This window comes from Sceloporus undulatus, chromosome 3 (genome assembly GCF_019175285.1).
Source record: "Sceloporus undulatus isolate JIND9_A2432 ecotype Alabama chromosome 3, SceUnd_v1.1, whole genome shotgun sequence".
NCBI lineage: Eukaryota > Metazoa > Chordata > Lepidosauria > Squamata > Phrynosomatidae > Sceloporus > Sceloporus undulatus.
In genome coordinates, this window is record NC_056524.1 from 125,612,624 (window position 1) to 125,630,602 (window position 17,979).

General features: G+C 38.4%; 1 protein-coding gene across 10 annotated transcripts in view; it reads left to right on the forward strand.

The window, feature by feature from the left end:
* Positions 1 to 17,979, forward strand: part of MBNL2 (muscleblind like splicing regulator 2) — an 84,297-nt gene that overhangs the window by 40,091 nt on the left and 26,227 nt on the right. For 4 of the 10 annotated variants that reach the window (XM_042460275.1, XM_042460277.1, XM_042460274.1 and 1 more), the window contains exons 3-7: positions 5,202 to 5,366; positions 7,123 to 7,323; positions 8,690 to 8,953; positions 13,308 to 13,361; positions 13,981 to 14,134. In XM_042460275.1, coding sequence (XP_042316209.1) covers positions 5,202 to 5,366; positions 7,123 to 7,323; positions 8,690 to 8,953; positions 13,308 to 13,361; positions 13,981 to 14,134 — 838 coding nt within the window. The remainder of the gene's footprint in view (positions 1 to 5,201; positions 5,367 to 7,122; positions 7,324 to 8,689; positions 8,954 to 13,307; positions 13,362 to 13,980; positions 14,135 to 17,979) is intronic. The other 6 variants (XM_042460278.1, XM_042460280.1, XM_042460279.1 and 3 more) reach the window with 2 other exon arrangements.

Below are 17,979 nucleotides of genomic sequence, written 5' to 3' on the forward strand. Positions count from 1 at the left end.
TTCCATTTATGTCTAATGTTTTCTTATGCATTAAAAAAAAATTCTCAATAAACTGGGAACACTAGTCTTACTATGCTCTTTCATGGGTAAATTTGGTTAACTAAAGTTATGGTAATTAACAACACAACTGTAGTTTCCACACTAATATTAAGACAGTCTCTCCATTTAAAAATTACAAGACAATATATTTTAAAAACTTGAATAATTGTAATATTTTCCTTTATCTAATTGAACTATTTACAATAATATACCCCTCCGCCTTTTTGTGCGTGTTCTGGAAATGCTTCTTGCTGCCCAGAGCTTTGAGGCTGTCACATAAAAATAAAGCTTCTGTATATTGTTCATGATACAGTAATGCTTAGAGACTGTTGATGAAATCAGACTCACTATGTACCAGGCACTTGGCACATATGTAGTAAAACCGGAGACCTTGCTTGTAAGATTCTGCAAGATGAGCCATTAGTATTCACTGTCCCAGCCAAAGTTAGTGCATTTAAGTCCCTTTAAGAATGGCATAATGGTTAAGAGTGTTGGACTATGTCTCTGGAGACCAGGGTTTGCCAGCTCGGCCATGAAACTCACTGGCTGACTTTGGGCAAGTCACATGCTCTCAGCTTCAGGAGAAGGCAATGGCAAACTTCCTCTGAACAAATCATGCCAAGAAAACCCAATTGTAGGTTTTCCTTAGAGTCACCATAAGTTGGGAATGACTTAGAAGCACACAACAACAACAACAACAATGAACATTGCTGAAAAATACTTAACTTTAGATGCTTCTCATAGTATCCTAGGTCCTAATATCACATCCTAGGTCCTAATATCACATATGTGCTTTACATAATACAGTACTTTGACCATACATCTTGTTCTGTTGATCAGCTCCTTAATAGACTTTTTCTTTTCATTTTACCTATTCAGTTTTTGAATTCAAGAAATTTGGTGTGCTGACTTCATGCAAAGGAGGTGGCATAGCTGAATAAGCTGCTTATCTGACTAACCAAATAATCACTTTTAAAATAATTGTTGTTCCCCTTTCCCCCCTCTCTGCATACTTACAGTACCCCTTTAGTAAATCACCTCTTAATTTGTGCAAAAGGATGAATTTCCCAGAGAGGAGAACATATTAATTGTAATAGTACTTTTCAGCATGCAGACTTTTTGTTGTGTGCCTTCATGTAGTTTCTGACTTGTGTCAACCCTAAGATGAACCTATGGGGTTTTCATGGAAAGATTTGCTCAGAGAAGGTTTGCCTCTGCTGCCTTCCTTTGAGGTTGAGAGAATGCGATTTGTGCAAGATCATCCAAGGTCAGCTGCCTTGAGTCCCATTTTGGGAGAAAGGTGGAATATAAATCCAATAAATAAATAAATAAATAAATAAATCCAGTGGGTTTCCATGGCTGATTGGGGTTTTGAACTCTGGTCTGTAGAGTTGTAGTCCAACATTCAAACCACTTACAACAACAACAACAAAAACCAACAGTGCAAACTACAAACTAACTAAAATGTCTCTTTCTAAATGGATATACATATGCTGTTTTCTAAGGCATCTAGGTGGTGCTCATAATATATGTGAAATTAGTTTTTGAGTCTCTGTAAAAGCACAGCTGTCTAAAATATTGGGGGTGGGGTGCTACTCCATTACTTAGTAATGAAACGTCTCTGTATGTACCAATAAGCTGGCCTACTTGAACACGATCTAAGGTGGAATGCTGTTTTTGAAGGCAAATAAAAATATTTATATCTATATATCCAGATCTTGATGTGGTTATATATAAAACGTGTTCGTAAAATAAAAAGGTTTAAAACTGAAATCTGACATTTAAAAACAAAATATAATGGAGTCTGTACACTTACAATCCTCAGGTACAATGCTCCAGGCTGAACAACTACTTTCTATAATTAATTTCTATAGTTTAAATGAGACACACACAAGCTTTTTGCCCAAGCACATGCCTCCTAGCTCCTCCTTTGCAAGCTTCTAGGAATAGAAGAGGTGAAGGAATTCTGCTGACTGACTGGTTTCTGGAGCCTCACTGTTATGCTTATATATTTTATTTATTTATTTATTTATTTCATTTTATTTCATTTCATTTATATCCCACCTTTCTCCCCAGAGGGACCCAAGGTGGCTCACCGATAAAACCTTTAAAATTGTAATAGAATTCAAACAATTAAAACATCTGTATATAAAATCACATAAAATATACACAATATAAAATTACATAAAATATGCACAAGTTAAAACCAGATTTAAAAGTCAAATGCTCCATAAAACCATCCTGCTATGCATTATGTACAGAAAGCCTGCTCGCATAACAATGTTTTTACTTGCCAGTAAAAGGCCAGCAGGGAGAGGGCCAGCCTCCCAAGGAAGGGCATTCCAGAGGATGGGAGCAGCCACCGAAAAGGCTCTCTCTCATCTTGATGGGACCGAGAGAAAGCCTTGTCCTGCAGATCTTAGGGCTCTTGCAGGTTCATATGGGGAGATATGGTCTCTCAAATAGTCTGTATCCAAGCCATGTGGGGCTTTATAGGTAATGACCAGCACTTTGAAGTTATTAAGTGGCATGGATATTTAGATCAGGAATGGGGAACATTTGCCCCTCCATATATTACAACCTCCAACTCTTATCATTGTGGCCTGTCCAGCAGCAACTTTATTGTTATTGTTGTTGACTGCCATTAGGTTGACTTCAGCTTATGGTGACTCTGTGAATGAGACACCAAGGTCACCTTCTTATCCACAGCCCTACTCAGGCCTTCCAAACTCAGGGCTGTAGTTTCCTTGACTGAATCTATCCATCTGCAGTGTGATCTTCCTCTTTTCCTGCTGCCTTCTACCTTACCAAGGATGATTGTCTTTTGGGGGGAATTATGTCTTCTCATGATAGGATCAAAGTATGACAGTTTTAGTCTTCTTGGTTTCTAGGGGGAGTTCAATTGAAGAGCTTTCTTCAAAGATGTGTGCTTGTTTAGTGTTCTTATACATGACCATGTTCAAATAGAAACTGTTCAAATTGTTTCTCTGTTTATTATTCTTTTGCACAAATTCCATATGGGTTGTATGACTAAAGGTTTGGATTTTACTGCTAGGTAATATAAAGATCCTATGGTGTGTGTGTGTTTTAATCGTTAGTGCAACTAGTTAGTGTGCATTATCTTCAGGAAGCATGTATGAATTAAAAATCTAGAGTGGTTCTGCTATGGATCATTAGTAAATTAATCCTCTGTGGGGTTTTTAGCTGCCATATGCACTCTAGCTCTTCTTTATCCACTGAATATTTAATCACCTATGGGCTTTCTTTTGACGTTGGTGCACTGGGAATGGGAAAGAATGTAAATGCAGCACTAGGATTGAAAGCACCTGCATCTTTATTAAATATCCAAACATTTGGGGGGCTCGAAAGGGAGTGAAGATCTCCTTGCTTGCCTATTGGGAGGGGAATGTCATGAAGCAGAGGAGAATCATCAGAATAGGACTCTTGATTCTCCCCAGATTCAGGACACTCAAACCCCTTGAAGCCTCTTAAGAGTACCTGAAGGTTAACAACCCCTTCTTGTTTTAATGTGGTCATGTACTTGCCTAATGTAAAAAAGTGTCCTTGGGGAAAGAGCACATTAGAAGATTTAAAACCATTGTTGATACTGGCCACCCTGCCCCTTCTCTGCAATTTAAAATGTGACCAGCTTCTGCTGCCTGATGGTAAATGGTATCCTTATCCTTTTAGTCTATATGTTCTGAGAAATGTAAAATGGTCCCAGTGTCTTCCATTCACTTTAGCTCTCTAGAAACCAGTGGTAGTGGTGGGCATCTCTTTTTCTCCATAGGATCTGTAGTTGGCCAGTCTTCTCCAAGATAGCACATATTCCAAAAAGCAATCTTCAGAAACTTCCCTTTGGCAAAATGAGTTCCATGTAGCTGGACTACTCCTAAAGTTAGGCATTGTGTTTGGAGGTCAGAATTCCTTTGGGATGTATTTTTTGAGGGTGGGTGGAGTGAGCCAGGAATTGAACAACAGTTTCTCGTTTGATAGCAGGATTTGGCCTTCTTGAGAGTACATGAGAAATACAGTTCTGGATACAGTAGACCTTATCAATAGCCTTATGGCAGTTTGCGTCTTTGGAACTTGGGTTGGGCATGGCTGGGAACATTTCTGTGCTCAGCATGCTGCCCCTGCCTATTCTATTTACTCCTTCCTCCTCATTATATAAGAAACAGAAGAGGTTCCACCTAGTGGCAGAATCATTACTTGTAAGCAGCTGGTTGCTAATACTATGCTAATACATGGAAATAGCATTGATTTCTGCGGACTGTTTAAGATTATTAGGACTGGAGAAATACAATTGGCCCTCCACATTTGCAGGTTTGACTTTTGTAAATTTTACTATTTGATTTTTTTGGTTAATATGTTTTCTCTAGGCATCTCTAAGGGCCAGAACAGACTGACAAGAAGGGGCGGCTTGAAGCCATCCCCACTGAAGATGGATTAGGGCTGCAGCAAACACATACCACAGCCCCAATTCACCTTGAACCCAGCCCAAATAGGAGTGGAAAAAATATTTTCCTATTTGGGCCCGGAAAGAACCAGCTCATTACAGCCTCAAGATGCTCCAGTGCCATGTGGCATATAACCACTGCACTGCCATAGCATCATGAAGCTGTCCATGTTTGGAGGGCTGCCCAGAGTCCGGGCATCATCAGAGTATGCAGTGTGTAAACACCGTGGCCCAATGATGCCCAGAAGCAGGCTTTTTTTGGCCATCTATTTTGATCCTAAGTCCTCCAGCACAATTCTGCTATAAGTTGACTGTTGAGTTGTGCTGGAGAACCTAGAACTTCCTAGAGAAAACACTTCTCTAGGCATTTCTAGGTCCTCCAGCGTGATCCTGTCGTCAAGGTTTGGCAGATATTGACCACACAATTAAACTGGAGGACCTGGAGATTCCTAGAGATGTGTTCTCTTAGATAAAAAGAATAGGTTTTTTTTTTATTTGTGGTTTTTCCACATTCACTGGAGTCCTTCATTTTCAATCCCAGTGAGTGTGGAGGGAACACTTTACTACCGAAGATGGTGCTGTCCAGACTGTCATTTGATGTCTGTGAAACATTAACCATTGTAGATGCTTTTTTGACAGAGTAATATTTTGCCTTGTAAGATGAAGTAACAGTAACATGAATAATATTATAACTATTTCCCAGGGCCGCTGCACGCGGGAGAACTGCAAATACCTTCATCCGCCAACGCATTTGAAAACCCAGCTAGAAATTAATGGTAGAAACAATCTGATCCAACAGAAAACGGCAGCAGCAATGCTTGCACAGCAGATGCAGTTCATGTTCCCAGGAACACCCCTTCAGCCAATGGTAAGTATTTCTAACAAAATGGCAGCTAATGTTTCATAAACCAGTTCCTGCTAATGTGAGAAATGGCTTATACATTTTGAACATCTCATGATTCCTGCTTTAAATCTTATGTTACAATATCACTATTTTAAAGTATACAGGATTAAAAGAAATCTAGATCATCTTTGTGCATTTAAAAAAATTAATGCTTTTTTTCAATACATAAATTTCCTTAACTGTTTTGAGATTTTTAGTTTTAGGACCGATGGGGATTACAAGGGAAAACTTTCATAGAGCTGCAGCTAATCTGCATAATTTATATTTTTATGCAACATTATTGCATGCATTCTTATTGAGCGTATGGATATTGGTGTGTGTGTCCTATTCTAGAATAATTTTGTTTTTAAAATCTAGTCTATACTGTGGACATCCTAAATTAAGGTAGCAAATATTTTAATATATGTTGCACTGGGCCAAAATGTTGTTTTTTGAGCTTTTTCATTAGCTTCCTTGTTACTTCTCCTTTAGCATTTTTATCATCACCGTTTCAAACATATTTTGACTTACTTATTTACTTATTTAAAATACAACTCTGAGATATCTAAATCTGGAGAACTGAAGCAAAATAGTTTTATTAGATTAAAGTTTAAGAAGGAAAAATATTCACTCCTTCATTTGGGACAGAATGGAGTTTTGGATAATTCCTGTGAGTTCCTTAGTATGTAACTATGTTGCTACTTATCCCTCTTAACAGGAAGTGTGTAATACCACCATGTGTCATTAACTGTGTATCTGATTAGTGGTGTAGTTTACATGGAATAAATAGGGATCTGTGTAGTTCTTGCTGATTTCAGAAGGATTATGCCAAATATATAAAGATTGTGCCAAATATCTTTAGGTGTCCTGTCTGTGGCAACTTAATTTGTTGATTTGTTACCTGGTCTGTTTTGCCAATTGACAAACTTGATTTTGCCATTTCCTCCATCTTTATGGAGTGTGTGCATGCAGATGTATGAACACACACATGCAGTTGCACACTGACATGTTTACAGAAATCCTTATGATGTAGAATGTAAATTTAGACATCCATATTTCTTAATATCACTGTCAGAATCCTTTGGAGTCTATGGGATGAAACAGACGGCACCTTTGCAGTGGCTTCCCAGCAGTTTGGGGGCATGTTGTTTACCGGCACATATCCCCAAGCTGGCAGGAAACAGCCATGAAACCGCTCACCCTACCACACAGCAGGCAGCTTTGCGGCGCTCTGGCAGAATTTCATTTATACACTGCATGCCACAGGAATGCTACAAAGCCATGGCAGCAGCGGAAAAGCTGGCTTTTTGCAGCTCAAAAAGGAGTGTCTTTCTGCCGCTTCTTTTTGAGCCAGCAAAAAGCCAGATCAGTTAAGCTGCCCCTTCAGTCCGTTTTTGGCCCTAAGTTATTTTTCTGTTAAGGCCAAGATATTTGTCAGAAAATACATCATTTGCACTGGTGTCCTAATGCAAGGCATGGTCACAGATGTTTTCAACACTAAACAGCCTGAACAAAATATCTAAACCAAGATGATTATTTTCTTCAGAATTCTGTCTAGTCCCTAGAGTAGCAAAAAGTGATGTACCCAAATATGAACTGCAGCCAGTTTAGACAAATGAACCTTAATATAGAACTTAAGTTTAGAATTTTTGTACAGTTCATGGAAATTTTAGTATAGAACTATGCTTGCCTATAATAGTTACGTGCTTATTCTTCATCTCTTTCCATTCCCCTCTCTCAGCCCTCATTTCCTGTAGGGCCAACAATAGGATCCAACACAGCTCTAAGTTTTGCACCGTATTTAGCACCTGTCACTCCTGGGGTTGGATTAGTTCCTACAGAAATTGTCCCCACACAACCTGTCATTGTTCCAGGAAGCCCCCCTGTCACAGTCCCTGGGTCAACTACGACACAGAAACTCCTCAGGACAGATAAACTAGAGGTATGGCAAGTACCATTATGATAATGCATGCAGTTCTTTGATACTTAGCACCAAAGGTTTATGAACAAATTGATTTTATTTGGGGTTTTTTAAATTCAGTGAAGAATTTTTCTAACTTTAGTTATTTCTAAACATAAGTGTTGCATATGTTCTGATATGAAGTAGTAACAAGAGTGCAGAAGTACAGTGGGCCCTTGTTATCCTCTGGGGTTTGATCCAGGATTCCCCGTGGATACCAAAATCTGTGGGTGCTCAAGTCCCATTAAATACAATAGCATAGCAAAATGGTGTCCCTTATATAAAATAGAAAATCAAGGTTTGCCGTTTGGAATTAATACTTTCTTGCAGTATTTTCAAACCATGGATGCTTGAATCTATGGATATAAAATCCGTGGATAAGGAGGGCTTGACTGTAATTAGTACGTTGTATTGTGTAATTCTGAAATGGTTTCTTCACATTAGTGGCTTTTAATGGGGGAAAAAACTCTTTAAAAATATAAAAAACAAAAAGTAAACCCAAGGAAGCATCCTAAGCTTCAATTGGTTGCAAACATATTGTAAATTAAACATACACAGTGGCTTGCATACTTTATTCTCAGACAAGCTATATGGTTTTGAGAAACAGTGTCTTTTAGGAAATCTGAGCTTCCACCCTGACTTTGTGACAAGTGCAGAATGCTTAGGTATGACTCTAGCATGTGATAAGAAGGCAGTCTCAAGATGAGATATGCTAAGATGAGACAGTGAGTTGAAGGGATGATTCCATTACGTAGTTCTGTGTTTAATATTATTCAGTACTGCTGTTGTGTGAACTGCCAAGAATAGAAATGTCACATCTTTCAGATCCCTACTAAATAATTCTACTGATATTGACAAGGAGCAGCAGTGGAATATTTAATTTTATTTCTGGATACGCATATAAATTTTTAGCTTTCAAAAAATATTTAGGCAACTTTAAAGCAGTTTGTAAGTTTGTGAGGGCACATACATGGTTAGAACCATTCTCCCAATGCGTAATATTTAGGAAAATCTAAATTTCTGTTCTTCAGTTCATGGTTTCATGAATTTGCCTAAGTTACCATAAACCAATGGCACAGTAACTATTCTTCAGGGAGGAGAAAATGATAGAGAATGAAGTGAGAGAAAGCATGTGTACAAAGGCAAATGTACATTCAAGATGCAGACCCAGAAGTATGGCCCATGTTGTAGATTGGATTTAAAAGTAGAGTTTATAAAGGGCAAAAGTCCTTTATAGATCACAGTTCCAAAGCTGTGTCATAACATTTCTCCATTTGTTTAGTATATAATTGCCCCACCACTCCCCTGTTGTTCTAGTATGCATAATGAGTATTGTTTTGCGCACCAGGTTTGCAGGGAGTTCCAGCGAGGAAACTGTGCACGGGGCGAAACAGACTGCCGCTTTGCACATCCTGCAGACAGCACAATGATTGATACAAATGACAACACCGTAACTGTTTGTATGGATTACATAAAGGGGCGCTGCATGAGGGAGAAATGCAAATATTTTCACCCTCCTGCTCACTTGCAGGCCAAAATCAAAGCTGCTCAGCACCAAGCCAACCAGGCTGCAGTGGCAGCTCAGGCCGCTGCTGCAGCTGCTACAGTGATGGTAAGTGCAAGAATGCAGGGCTGCATAATTACTGCTTTGGGTAAGACAGCCTTGATTGCTTAAGGGTATGTTCTAGCTTAAACTGCTCCTGCCTTTCCCCTAGAATATGGTTTTGTGTTAATTTGTTAATCCTGACCAAGCAACAGGAAATCTGGCAAACCAATATTCCTTTCTTATTTAGCAATGTCAGCACAATATGTATCTTCTTGGAACACAACTTGTTAATAGTCTCATTGTACACTTTCCTAGAAAAGTTTTTCATTTTTTAAAATGGCTCTGGGATTTAAACTATTTAGGAAATTGAAATATGCTGGTCTCCTACCAACATAGACTTGCACTTGCAAGGTGGTGTTGGGGGCGTGTTTAATATGTTTGTAACAGTGGAGGGGTTTCAAATAATTCTGCTTGTGTTCTTGTGAAAGCAGTGCCTGAAATGCTAGGGAGGGAGGAAAAACATGTATGTATTTGTTTGTTAGGATGAAGTCTAAAACTAAAGCAGCTATAACCCTGAACTCTTTTTTGTCTTTTCGCAACCCATGCATGCACTTACCTTACTAAAAGTGAAGGTAACATAGCAGAAATGCCACCATTTAGTGTGAAAGCTTGCAAATTCTTTGACACAGGTTAAGTTCTCTTAGGGAAAAAATATTCCAAACCAAGACTGAACAAGAATACAATGACAAGATTAGTGACTATAGAGGCACTACAGACCCGCCCTTTGTGCCGGACTGAACGTGTACTAGGGCTGAAGAAGGGCTGAGTGTTCACAAGCTCCAAGTCCTTCTTCCTCCACCGGGGCACCATCTTGGCATGTACCCATTTACATGCTTATGGCGCCCCTTATATGACACAAAAACGAAGCCCCTTTTCATCCTGCCATGGCCTGCTTCCAGGGCTCAAAGGGCCACCTGTCTGTTGAGCCGTCTGTCTGTTGAGCCCCTATAGTCTATGAAAGCTCATGCTGCCAACTTCTTTCTTTCAGTTAGGCTCAAAGGTGCTACAAGATCTCTCTTAATACTGCATCCAGCAAAGAAAAGGAAGGAGAGGGGAGGAGAAAGAGAGACTGAGAGAAAGTACTTAGGGTAGCTTTGTCACAATACCAACCCATCAAAAAGGGTCTTGGTTTTTATATTAAAATGCAACCTCCTTATGTTACCTCTTGATGTTGTTGAATAACTTCCTTTATTGCCTGGCTGTAGCATCTTGATACAGTCCCAAGTGCCCTTTAAGTGCATAGGAAGCCTTTTGCAGGCACATGGAGGCTTTTGACTCTTCCTAAAAGTGACTCATTGCATCTCAGTGAGTTTCAAAAGTAATGCTGAAAGCATCAGCATACATGAAGCTATATTGCTGTCCTCAAGACTGTCAGAAATGCCAAAAGGACCTTCCTTCGGTTCAGAAGAAGTTCTGAAAGGACTGGTTTGTTCATCTGAGTTTTCTTTCTATTCTGAAATGTTTTGAAAGTTCCCTTTCTGATTAATTTTCTATTGGTTGCTGGTATCAAATTAGTATCAGTAGGGTTAGATAAAGCAAGCAAAAAAAAAATTACCTTAAGAAAATAAGCATTTAGCAGCATGCAGATCCAAACAACAAGTAACTAAAGAAGAAGAGTGATTTGGGGCTCTGTCTTGTGTATATAGATACAAACAGTGCATCTAGTGCCAATGTTAGGTGTCTTCCGGAAGCATAGCACAGTACAGAATTCCCATAATGAAACAGCAACAATCAAAAACCAGCAGATCTGTTAAGTGACAGAACCAGCCATGCATCATCTCTACATTGATTGTCCCTTCATATATGGTTTGTACACTATTAGAAACAAAAAAGGAGACACCGTATGGAAAGGTGCCTATGCATCTGAATATACCATTACTGATGACTCAAACAAGTGAATTAAGCCTGATTATTGCAGGGTAACTCTCTTGTTAAGCTGTGTGTAAACAGGGGAATACTAAAGCGGATAAGAGAAAGTGGATGAGGGTAAAGATTTGTTAAGTCATAAATAGCAAGTCAGAAAGCACTGAGTGTAAAAGGGAATCTTCTAGAGCAGGCCTGCACAACATCAACCTGGGGGACACATGCGGCCCACCAAAGGATTTGGGGTGGACTGTGAGGATGTGGAATGACTTCAAGGCTCCTCCGCTGCTTGGCTTTCTCCTGAGGAGAAGGCCAGGCAGCAGAAAAGGAGGATGGGCAAATGCTTGCCATGCAAGGCTTCTTCACCATCTGGTTTTCTCCTGAGGAGGAGGCCAGGCGGCAGAGGAGGAAGATGGGCAAATACATGCCTTACAAAGGTCCTCCACTGCTAGGCATTCACCTTAGAAGAAGGCTGGGTGGAAGATGAGGATGGGTGAACACTTGCAATGCTCCTCTGCTCCTTGGCTTTCTCTTGAGGAAAAGCCCAGGCAGAGGAGGAGGAGGACGAAATTAGCATTGCTGAATAAAAATAATGGATACTATGGGGATATAGGGATATGAGGGGATACTGGGTCATTCATACCTAGGACCAGGACCTCTTTTTCTTGGGCTGACTTATCCAAGGGTAAGGTAGCCCAAGCATTCAAACACCAGTAGCCATTTCCCTAATCTGCTTCGGTCTAGTGTAGACTACTTTTTCAGCTGAGGGTGAGTGGATAGATCTGCTTTTCAACACAAAACTCTGCCAGAAAAAGGGATGCACAGAGAATATGCCAATATAAGGCCTTTTGGGTTATAGTTTATGAGGAAAATGCTGATCATCCTGCAGTGATTTAGTTGCAGCAAGAGCCTTCTGCAGGCATCCCCTTGACAACTCAGAGCCATTCTCTTACCTGTTTATATTAAGGCAGGGTTTTGTAGCAGATTTAGTGAATTTTGCGGGTGATTTAGAAAAATCAGGCTGTGCTCTTGTTCCAAGCATAGAATTATGGCAAAGGGGGAAAAAAGACTACAAATACTTATTGTGCTGAAGAGACCTATTGTGCTGAATATGAAAATACAGTAGAATTCAGATATATGGAATGGTTTGGCTGAGCAGAAAAACATCATGTGAAAAAGCCCCCTTCCCATTTTCCCCCTTTTGAGTGTAATCAAGCTATACTCTAAAATACGGAGGGTCCATAGCTTGGTGGCAGTTGCTTCGCATGCGGTTCCTTGCAGCTCCAGTCAGAAATTATGTTGAGTAATAAGATTAGAAAATAATATTATAAAAGATAATCTGGAAAGTCGCTTCTGAAAAGAGCAGATAAGAGTGGGCTTGATGGACAAGTAATCTCATTCAGTATAAGGCAGCTTTCTATGCTTTTTGTACTTACTTGAAGGGATGTTGTTGTTTTAAAAAAAGGTTTCTGTTCTGATCAGAAAATGGAACTTGTTCACAACAAGATATGCTTCCCTGCGTTCCACTCTATTAACAATTGGAAGTAAATTGTGTGACTAAAGACCTAAAATTACAAAAAACAAAATGCCTAATTTGTAATAATGTACAGCTTTACTTGACTTAATGTGGTAAGTTCACTGGAAGAAGACCAGGCTGTTAGTCTCAGCATAGCAAATCCCCTTGAAACAAACCCATGCTGAATTTGATGATAAGTTAGTGAATCGGAAGTAATGTTCACTAAATGTACCGAAAAAGGAAACTTCAAAATGTTTAGTTTAAAAATAAAAGCACATTCATATTTTCATTTTCCTAATAATGTTTTAAATTTGAACATGAGCTTGTTCCATTAAATTACCTTTTCTCAATATGACACCCTCATAGTTTGAACTACAGTTCCCCTAAGCTTTAGCCAGCAATGCCACTGGTCAGGCATTATGGGACTTTACGTTCCTAAAGGTCTAGCGAGCACCAAACTGGGGAAGACTGCTTTAAAATCTTTCAGTGATTTATATTTTGAATGTTAGTATTTTGAAATTAACTTGCTTTTTAATATGGCATTAACTAACTTATCAAAAATTCATTTAGGACGATCCCTGAAATAACTATGCTTTCTTATTTAGCACAAATGCTTACTGGTGCTTATAAATGCTTAATGGTGTCTGCAAGCTGCTGTTTTATTCAACTTTCCTAAATTTCAAACATCTATATTTTACTCTCTTATATGCTTTTAACTAAGGTATAGTAGATGCATTTTTTGCTTCAGTACTAATTCAAGGTGTAATATTCATCTCTTTAGAAAACAAAACATTTTTGTTGTTGTGCATGCCTAGTGTTCTGTATGTTGTATATTGCATTCAGAATATTTTTTTCCTTCTCACCTATCCACAATGCAATGCCGTTCCCATGATGCACCTCTGCTTGCTGTTTACCTGTATGTTAATTCGCTTGAATCCCATTGGCCACTGCCATCATGTGCTCGCTGCCTGTTATTAAAAGACTCAGTCGACTGCCAAAGCAATGAAGCGACCTCTCGAGGCAACTGTAGACCTGGTACTTTGACCTTTCACCTTTTGCTTTGCATGTAGCTTTTCCAAGATGCAAATAATTTTAATGTTACCCGAACTGTCATGTTAATTTTACAAAAATAATTTCAGTATTTAGCAATTGTGTCTTCACATGTAGTTATAGCGGCTTCTTTCTAACAACATTTCATCATCATATTTATAAAAAACGTTGAAGTGAAGAAAAAAAATCCCTGCATTTGTGATTGAAGATGCTTATTTAATCCCAATTAATATAGTTAACGATAGATGTTAACATTGTAATGAAATACAAGTGCTTTTTTTTCTTCTACTACTATTCCACCCCTATATAAAGAGAGAACCTTTGTTTCCCCTAAACTCCCTTTTGTCTTCAAAAGCTTTTTTTTGGTTGTTGTTTCAGTTATTGTGGTGCTATAATTTTAGTTTAATTGTGCCATACATTTACTATCAATAACAAAAAAAAATGCCATCCATTTGACATTGTTGCTGTTTTGAATTAATGTGCATGGCGAGGCATCTTCAACTATTAAATTTTATAGTGAAATGCAGTAAAAATAAAAAGGTACAAGCTGCAAAAAGTCCCATCACACTCACTATGTTTTGTTTCCTTTTCTTTTCATTTACAGGCTTTTCCTCCTGGTGTACTTCATCCTTTACCAAAGAGACAAGCACTTGAGAAAAGTAATGGTGCCAGTGCTGTTTTTAATCCCAGTTTCTTGCACTATCAACAGGCTCTTGCTAGTGCACAGTTGCAACAACATGCAGCCTTTATTCCAACAGGTATGTTATCCTTAGAGTTTTAAAAAAATATATTATAACATTTTCCAGCATTAGTGAAAACTTTTGGTGTTTATCACATTCACTGTGCTTTCATCCTTTTCTAACATCTTTCATGGCAACAGATATTAAGGAGGGAATGAGGTTTTTTAAAAATATTTCGGAAAAGTATTTAAATTTGAGAAGTGTTTGTCAGTAGTGCCAAAAAGGCTTTGAGTTTAAACAATTCCAGGAGTTGCTTATTGTTAGTCTCTTTTGATATCTGTCATAGCACCTCTTGAAAAAGAGCATAGTACTTGTCTTTGTAGCATTTCTGCCTCTTTGAAGTGTGTTCTGCAACACACATTTCTATACAGGTGTTTTGAGAATTGAGAAGAATCCACAGGGAGGGAAAAAAAGCAGACTTATTCAAATCCAGTGAATTTGAGTATGTTAAGTACATGTAATTATTAGGTCTGTCGTTCAAGCATTATCTTGCATGGCTAATTTTTCAGTTCCCCAGCTAGAATAAAATTCTTACTCCATATCCACCTTCTTGATACTTTTCAAACTTGTAATTTTGCTGGAAATTTTAAACTGATGGTATATTTCTCAATCCAAAACAGTATAGGCAGGGAATATATATACTTAAGTGAAACAACGCACGAAATACAGTATGGAGTCTGGCAGAGAATATTACTTCTTAAGAATCTCTTACACTTTTAACATTAAATTGTATGGCTTGCCCCTTTTTTATTCCCCTTTTCTTATTGTTCTTTGTCACCTCCGGAAACTGTAAATGGTTTGAAAAGCCAGATATCGAAGCAGGATAAATTATGGAAAAATAATGTATCACAGTTCAATATATCTAAAATTCATTCAGAGGGATGAACCTGAGTTATCAATTGGCAATAACTTCAGGTTTCTTTCTGGTGGAGCAGTGCTACCCAGATACAAGTGGTGGTCCTTGGACAAATACTGGTCTGGGACCCATTAGCTGCCAGTCCATAATGAGTTTTCAGGAAATAAACAGCTGTAGCCACATTTGTGGTGCCTGACCCATTAGAAAGATATTCTGACACATTGCCGGGGGGGGGGGGTAGTTTGTTCCCCATTTCAGATAGCCTTCGAAACACTGTTGTAAAATGCATTGTATGGTAGTACAATGAAAATATGGAAAATTTTGTTTTTTAATGTGGACAGTTATGTTTACCACATTATCAGTGTTGTGTTTATATAATACAGCATCTTTTGTTGTATAGACATCCCATAGATTATATGGCAGATATGGATGTTCATATATATCACATCCATGAGACTTTTGCAGGGCTACACTCCATGTTGTTAAAAATCATCCAGAAGAGGAGACTGGAATCACATCTGCTGGTCACCTCCATAGCTCGCTCCACTGGAGGAGAACAAGTCTGTGTATTTACAGAGGTTTGCCATCCAGAATCATGGCTCTAAATCACTGAGGGAGTCTACAGCATCCTCCCATGTGCTGATGCCTCTCCAATGTACAGATTGTGAGGAGGTGGGGATGACACTGGCACAGAGAAGATACTGTGTATGCATAAGCTTTCCCTGGTACTTGGAGTCCCCTCCACGTGATTGTTAATTGTATGGAAGGAGTGTTGCAATATAGCTTCATTTTATCTAAGGTGGAATCTTAAAAAATAAGAGATAAATTGTGACTTCAAACATTTCACCTCATACACAAGCTGCTGCAACTGTTTGAACCCTCATATTTGAGTAAAGTCTTCATTCAGAAATATATAGGGAAGTGCTTACAGAGGCACACGCAAGATGACTAGATAAATCCTCCAGTTCCATTTTTAAAGAATTTCAGTGAAGTAGCAATTGAGATCTTCCATGTGTTCAACTTCTGATGCACTGTCTTTCAAAATGTGATTGTTAGCACCAGCTGTTCAAATGATAAGGCAGGCAAATATAAATTGATCAGGAAAGGGGCTGTCATTAACCTCTGTTGGCAACTTGAGCAGGTAGTGTAGGGATGTATCTTCCATTTCTAGAACAGAATACAATAACCATAACTGTTAACAAAGCAAAATATAGACTAGAGTTTAGTCATATGAGACATAGTTAGTTTAATAGAGGACGTGGATGCTTCCCAGCTTCTCCTTTCAGAGAAATTGAACACAAGCAGCTAAGGCTAGCTTAAAACTGAAAGAAAAGGCTTCTAGATTCCTTGCAGCTCAGAAAAAGATCTATATGTGAGCCCAAAGTTCGCTGCTGCCAATGTAAATAGCACAGTCGTGGTTTAGTATTGCATTTGAAAGTGGACAAATTTCTGTACTATCTAGGGAGTGACAGTGTGAGTATGAGTAACAGATACTGACAAATTATTACCAGGATTCTTTATTCTTTGTTGGAAAAGCTTTGTTTGTATGTATGTAGTTCTTACATTCATATTATTTAGTGGGCAGTAGAATAAAAGTTCATGAAGGAGTTCAAGATGTTCTTTTAGCCAATGCTTCCATTGGATTTTTACAGCATCTATTTTCCAAAAGTTTCATTAAGAGCCTCCCAACAAATGGTTTTGCTTTTAAGTTGAAAGTTAAAATGTAGCAAAGATAAAAATGCCCTGACTGCATCCTTGCAAAGTCCTGTATCAGCAAGCTATCTAGAGAAATTGTTTTCTGCATTTGCAGACAAAATTTAAAAGGCACAAAAAAAATTTGTCAGACTTATTCTGTCCTCATTCACTTCTTCCCACTATGTGGGTTCTAGCTCTATGAATTCTCGATATCATTTGTATATAGAAACGTATAAATTAGTTGGTATCTGGTCTATATCAGTTTCAAATGTTTGTTCTGCCCAGTTTATCATTTAATACAAAAATCACATTAATTTTCATGTCCAGCTTTTACTAGCATATACATTTTTATAAATTGTAAAAATATTTTTGACCGTTTGGGGCCCTAGTGGCCACATGTGGCCCATGGGCTGCACTTTTCTCATTTAAGTGATAATGTGGAAGAGGATGAGAAATCTAGAACATAATTTACAATGTCTCCTAGAAAAACACTGTACCAGAACTATAAAGATGTATGGTAAATTGTTCCATGTAGCAAAAACAAAGTAGAACACATTGGGCCTGAACAGACAGGCCAAAATAAAGCTACTTTGGGTCACTTTGGAGGTATGCTGTTTAAATAACACACACATCTTAAGAGGCCAGGAGCTGCACCAAAGCTGCACTCTAGTCCTTAGGACTGCAGCGTGGCTTTGGCGCAGGTTCCGACCTTTTAGGACGCATGCATCATTTAAAGAGCATATCTCCAAAGTGACCATAAGCAGCTTTATTTTGGCCTGTCTGTTTGGGCCCATTGTTTCAAAATAATCTCTTGACTATAATGTAATTGGTAAATATGAATTTTTCACATGTAGTGGTTTTAATCTACAGTAGTGTCATATCCTTCTGTATAAACCAGGGGACTATTCACAGTACAGAATTATAGTGCTGTAATTCCATTTTAATTGCCATGGCTCTATCTTGTGGTATCCTGGGATTGGTAGTTTAGAAAGGGGCATTTAGAGCACTCCGTTGCCCCACAATACTACATACTCCAGGATGGATCTATGGCAATTAAAGTAGAATCATAGCACTATAATTCTGTAGTGTGAAAGGGCCCAGGTGTAAACTCGTTTGAGGTCTTAAATGAATAGAATTGTGTAGTATGTTCTAGGAACAAAGTTCCTGTGTCTTCCTTGTTCTTTAAAATTGTAAGGGTGTACTCTGGTATTTTCAGAAACAGTTAATATATCACCCTTAGATGAAAGTGGGAAGATTTAATCCTGAAATTTCTTTTAAGTGGCATTAAAATTGATGGAATATTAAGACTGAT